General features: G+C 37.2%; 1 protein-coding gene across 1 annotated transcript; it reads left to right on the forward strand.

Annotated features, from left to right (window-relative positions):
• Nucleotides 1-3,005: 3,005 nt before the first annotated feature.
• Nucleotides 3,006-3,691, forward strand: LOC135135486 (uncharacterized). The gene is made up of 3 exons (XM_064064551.1): nt 3,006-3,062; nt 3,116-3,334; nt 3,395-3,691. Exons 1-3 carry the CDS (start codon nt 3,043-3,045, stop codon nt 3,630-3,632), a joined length of 477 nt encoding a protein of 158 aa, XP_063920621.1. The 5' UTR covers nt 3,006-3,042; the 3' UTR covers nt 3,633-3,691.
• The last annotated feature ends 2,290 nt before the right edge of the window (nt 3,692-5,981 follow it).

Here is a 5,981-nt window from a genome sequence, read left to right on the forward strand (position 1 = left end):
AGTAAAATATACCTGCGTTGTTTTTTTAACTTAATTGAAATCGGAAAACTTCGTTAATAAATATCATAAATTTATTAGTTTGCGTGTGATTTTAGAAGCATTTACTCAGTCGTGTGCTGAGTAGTTCTAAATCATGTAAGCAGCATTTCACTAGTGTTCTCTTTGATTTGTGCATTTATATAAAGTAATTTAGTGTCACTAAAAGTGGGAAAGCTCCTTCTCGTTATGCATATGTAGAAATGGGCGCATAAATTATTCTTATCAAACTGTATAATACTCTCTTGAATATTTATAAACCCTTTCACGCCTATTTACGTTGATGATTTTAATTTTTGTAGAACATCGGATTCTGAATGTACGCTGGTGCGTAGAACCCTAAATAAAAAATAAATCGCCATTATCCGTCTTCTTTCGAATGGTATCGCCCATTGATCTGGACGTGATAGCCTGCGATTTGCATTTAATTTTGTCGATGGCTTTTTTGTCTTGCTTTCGACTTGATCTCTTACTGAATCTGCAGACGATTGGAGATATGGGTAAATTCGTATTTATAGCAAAAATGACCACCGCAGGGTGAACTATGGAACGGGAAAAAAACTTAAAACAACATAGATAAAATCAGCGGTCTCTATACCTATGCAAATTTAGTAAACGAAAACAGCAAATAGTAGTTATGTTCGTAATTATCTCAGTAGTGTCTACTCGTTCACAATAATATGAAACGCAATACTCATAAAATATGCATTTTTAAAACATCGCGTTTCATGTTTTTAAAATCAAAATAGCACATTATCCTCGAAAAAGTTCTACTTCTTTTATCTCCTTTTATCGCGCTTTCTCTGTTCTGACCACAGTCATATTGCACCTACCTGTGTTGCTCAAGCGTATAGGATGTACTTACTTATTCCAACAATAAGTGATTTCCGTGACAAAGCTTTCTGCATTTGTCGCATTGCACTTCAAGAATAAGATGATTAAAGGCAGAAAGAGAAAGCAAATCCCGGAGGTTGCGTGGTTTTGCGTCGTAAAGGGCTCGCATGTTGTGCTTTGTGTATCTTATTAAAACCACTTTGACACTTTAATAACAGTTATTCCGAAAGGTATAGCCATCGCGTTGTGAAATGAACACGGTTAGACGCTTGAATTTAAAATTTTTTCGCTATCGGACATGTTCGCTAATTTATTTTGATACGGTTAAGATTTGCCATACTTACTAACAAGCCGAAATTAAAGTAGGGAGGGAAAATATAATTAAAAGTTTCTTTTTCACATACGTTCGGGCGAATTTCGTGGCCATAAATCTTCATTTATTGTGATAAAAACACAAAGAGGTGGTGTTTAAAGAATATAAAACGTAATAGTGGCGTAGCTAGAGGGTCGTAAACGTATTTTACATACGTGGGGAGTAAGTGAAAGTATCACGCAACTATTTAAAAAAGAAGAACCGATTATGAGTCATGGTGCTGGAAACTATTTAAGGAAAAATTAATTCGGGGTAGTTATTGTTGCAGGAAATGTTCGTGTGAACTTTGCGGCAAGGGGTTAAATGGTACCATAAAATCATTTAACGGCTCGGAAGTCGTAACGTGGTAAAATTAAAACGGAATTCGTTCCCTGAAAATATTAAGCAATTTTTATTTTGAAAAGTTGAATAGAACATTATCTGACTGACTATTATAACGATTAAATTTACTATTTTTTTTTACAATGTGCAAATAGACAATTGGTATACAATTCTTTAAACTAGGTACTAGAAGTAAAAATGAACTTTAACACAGGGTTTTTTAACAATCAAAGCGAATGCCAACCATGATCACTTTTAGGGTTCTTTTCCTTCAAAAGTATAAGCAATAACGTTAGGACAAAAACTCAAATATCAAGGTCACCAACTATAGAAACATTAACGAGTGCAGGGGGTACTAGTAAATCGACAGTAGTAATAAATGTTAATTTGATCTTTTACATTCTGGCTAATTTCATGTCTATAGGTGTATACCCTGCATAATATGAAAAAGTCGGTCTACTGTTTCCGTCTACCTGTCGTCTTCCTGCTTGTCGTTCGTCTGTTAGTGATTTTACTGGCAAATCGATATCAATAAAAAAATCTCTTTCAGTAATTTTTGAATGTATTTAGAAAAAGATGAAAATTTTCATAAGGGGGTTATTGAAAAATTGAGAATTTCTGAAACTACTTCGACAAAGTAAAAATATTGGGCTAAGGTTATTTAAATAGAACTTCTCTTACACCTGAATGAAACCAAACATTCAAACATATTCAGTATATTAGAGAACAAAAAAACAGACGAGGATGAGATTCGAACCCACGCGAGTACATTGGTAAAGTTTTTGGTTTTGTAGGAAAGGTCTTGATGTAGGAAGTTAACGGTCGTATGTACTTGCTAGAAAGAGGAACGGAACTTGGAACCAACAGTGATTCTTGCATTTCAATCATCGTCTGGTAAATGCAGATATTGGAAAGTTATTGAACGTGAAAGGTGGGAAGTTCGTTGCTGCTAATCCGTTGACAGTACCTCCCGATTATGGTACAGGATTTTATTGTAAAAGAGAAACAGACATGTGGAAAATGATTCATAAATCTCCAACTTCAAATTTATCATAAGTACTTCCCTTGGTGACTGTACTTAATTCGAGGTACTTCTTCCAAGTTGCTCACTCTGATTGTAATCATTAATTTTGCAAAATACAAGCTTGATTTATTATAATTACGAATACTACCGACTAGAATCTCTTTTTTCTTCTCGTTTCAAGATAAGCAGTAACCCAATTAAACTTTCTTGCATATAAATCCGCTTGCGATTGTAAAGTGGTTTTAAGGTCATATGTGATAAATATAGAATTTTTTTAAGATTAGAGGTCCGCAAATCCAAAACATTTTGAGATCGAGGAATTCCATACACAAGAGCAGAAATTTCCTTAACGATATAAAAGAATTTATCACAAAAAACACGATCATATAAATACACGCCACTGTCGTCAGTGCGTAGTTTAGTTCCAAAATAGAGCTAAAGCACTTCATCGAAAATGGTACCACTTTTCATTTCGTACGTATAGTTTGTATGGCTTGGTACTGAATAAAGGTGACGTTTTCCAATAGAGTCTACGTACTTATTTTCATTTCTTCTAACATCATTTATGTCAGTGGTACCTGTAGTGACGACTCCTTATACCTTATACGAAGTACTACTTCGAATTTAGTCGTGGACGCTAGTTTCCCAACAATAAGTCTTCAGCACTTCGATGGATACACTCCACAACTGTGGCAATTCAAACACAGCAGACCTGGAGTGTATTTTATCATAAATAACAGCACTGGGTGAATATACACTTAGCTAAAATTTCAAATTTTGGATAATTTTCCTTCTTTTTATTTTAGTAAAGCACTGGATGTAGCAGAAGACAACGTAACTTTACTACTTTCCAAAGTGGACGAAAACTCTGTAAAACAGCAGTGGTTCGTGAATTCAAACGGTCGTATCCTAAACGTAGGAGTTAACAAAAATTTGGATGTAAGAGGTGCAGGATTCACTGTTAATAACCCTATAATAGTACACCCCAATAATGGTCATGTAGCGCAAGAATTCGTTGTCAAAGAGAAACGTACTTGTAACTGAAAACGTCCCTTGCATTTAGGTACTTTGTGGTTGTATATAACATTCCTTGCTTTTATTTATTGGTGTTATTGTATATAATACAAACAATTAGTACTTTTTATAACATTTTGCCCCTCTCCTCACCCACAACGCCCCCTTTAACCAAAAACCTTATAAGCACTCCCGAATTATTCAAACCAGTTAGTTACATGCAAAGTCCTCTGAAAAATGGTACTTTCGGCCAAGTGGTACGTGTAAGTCACATTTTTGCGTCGTTTTTATTACTTCCGAAGGTTTCGTCTTGTCTTTGTTCCATCGTTCTACGATAGCATTGTCTTCACCCTGAATTATTTATCACTGCCATGTTTTTTATTTTGAACAACAGTACCGAGTGAGTACCACTGTTGATTCCCATGTAAAAGTTGCTTCGACAGAACTTCCTTCGCTCCTGAAGTACAATGAAACATATCCAGCATTGGGATTGGAAGTATAATATTTTATAAAATTTAAGATATATTAAATATAGAAAATTTTGCGGGGATGTCATCACGTTGTTGGTGGGGATGATTGGGCAAATTTTGGTTAGCGTTTTACCATCTACATGATATTTCTAATATAAATACAAAATTTGACAATAATCGGCCCAGTACTTTCGGAGATTATCTGTCTAATAAAAATGCGTGACGGCAGACACACAGACAGATAGACGGACAGACAGGTAGACAGACGGAAAAGGGAAACCTATTTCTTCGTACTCTAGGGGCCATGAAAGGTCGAGAAAACGTAAAAGTAGAGTCGGCCGCCGGACTCGATTACAATACTTCCTTCGCTTACGCTGTGGAAGTAAAAATTGGGTATGTTTAAAATTACCTAAGAAGATTCGGCTTCATTTATTCTAAAATTCCAACGATTTTGTTGAGAATGGTCAAAATTAAGTATTGCCATTTTTTGAATATTAAAAAAAATATTAATGTTTCTAAAGTTTTGGCCTTGGAACATCAACAGGTTATGCTTTTCGAAACAGCGCGTCGAAATTCCGGATTTTCTTCTTTCTGTCTCTTCTATTACTTCCTTCATGTTTTCTTAGCGTTTTACAACCAGTATAATATGAAAATGTCGATGTCCTGTTTCTCTTAGTGATTTTACTTGCAAGTCGAAATCAAAAATATCTTTGGATAATTTTCGAATGTGCTTTGAAAATGACTAAAAATTTGATTATTTTCCGAGCAGTTTCGAAGATTAGCTTAGAAGATTTCTCTTTGTTGATTTCAATTTGCAGAATTTATTTTCGGCTTCATTTATTTGGAATTTCAAACCATTTTCTCAGAAACTTCAAATGTGGCCAATTTGGGGATATTTTAAAAACGTGATGTTTAAACCGAATATTTCGAAAATCTTAGTTTGGGACCACAAACAGGTTTCCTTCCCCAATTAAATGTTTGACATTTTTTTGTAACACGTTCAAAAATTACTTAACAGTTTTCTGATTTCGGCTTGCAGACGTTATTTTAACTTGATTAGTTCGATGTCAAGCTGACCATTTATAAAATTATTAACAATTGTCAAAAAATTACATAAGGGTTTTGAAAAATTGAGCTATTTTCGAAAATGTTGCAAAGGGTAAACATTGGATCTTTTTTCAAGCACTTTCGAAAATTACTCAAGCAGACTTTGCTGTTGATTTCGATTGCTAGGATTTATTTTCGGTTTGTAGCGGAGCTTTCAAAGCGCTCCGCTAGTACCCTCTCGAGGGCGCTGTCCTCGGCAGCGCCGATATCAACCCCACCAAGCTCACCCCCACTGGAACGCACCCCACCTGAAGCTACTTCATTGTGCAGGTACTCCCACGCATCTCAACCCTGCCTATAAAAGGGCAACTCGGACGCTTTTCAGGCAGATGGAACTCCACCATCTCCACCTTAAGGGCTGCACTGTCTCGGTCCCCTTCTGGTGAGCACCGTACAGATGGAACTCCACCATCTCCACCTTAAGGGTTGCACTGTCTCGGTCCCCTTCTGGTCATCTCCAGGGCTGCACTGTGTTACGGTCCCCTGCGCCGCTTCGAGATCTTCACCAGGGCTGCACTGTTTTACGGTCCCCTGCGCTGCTTCGAGATCTTCCCCAGGGCTGCACTGTTTTACGGTCCCCTGCGCTGCTTCGAGATCATCACCAGGGCTGCACTGTTTACGGTCCCCTGCGCCGCTTCGATATCATCACCAGGGCTGCACTGTTTTACGGTCCCCCTGCGCCGCTTCAACGACGTCATCTCCAGGGTCGCACTCTCTAGGTCCCCTGTGCCGCATCGCCGACGCCGTCATCTCCAGGGTCGCACTGTCCAGGTGCCCTGTGCTATGTTTGCTTATTATCAAT

The sequence above is a fragment of the Zophobas morio genome, unplaced genomic scaffold, assembly GCF_036711695.1.
Source record: "Zophobas morio isolate AGI-343-1 ecotype UQ-CSIRO unplaced genomic scaffold, CSIRO_AGI_Zmor_V1 ptg000024l, whole genome shotgun sequence".
Classification (NCBI taxonomy): Eukaryota; Metazoa; Arthropoda; class Insecta; order Coleoptera; family Tenebrionidae; genus Zophobas; species Zophobas morio.

Excerpts from the sequence above, each read along its gene's own strand:
- LOC135135486 (XM_064064551.1), top strand. The coding sequence starts at position 3,043 with ATGGTACCACTTTTCATTTC. Across the intron at positions 3,063-3,115 it reads ATGGTACCACTTTTCATTTC|AGTCTACGTACTTATTTTCA; the intron begins GTACGTATAGTT and ends GTTTTCCAATAG. Across the intron at positions 3,335-3,394 it reads ATCATAAATAACAGCACTGG|TAAAGCACTGGATGTAGCAG; the intron begins GTGAATATACAC and ends TTTTTATTTTAG.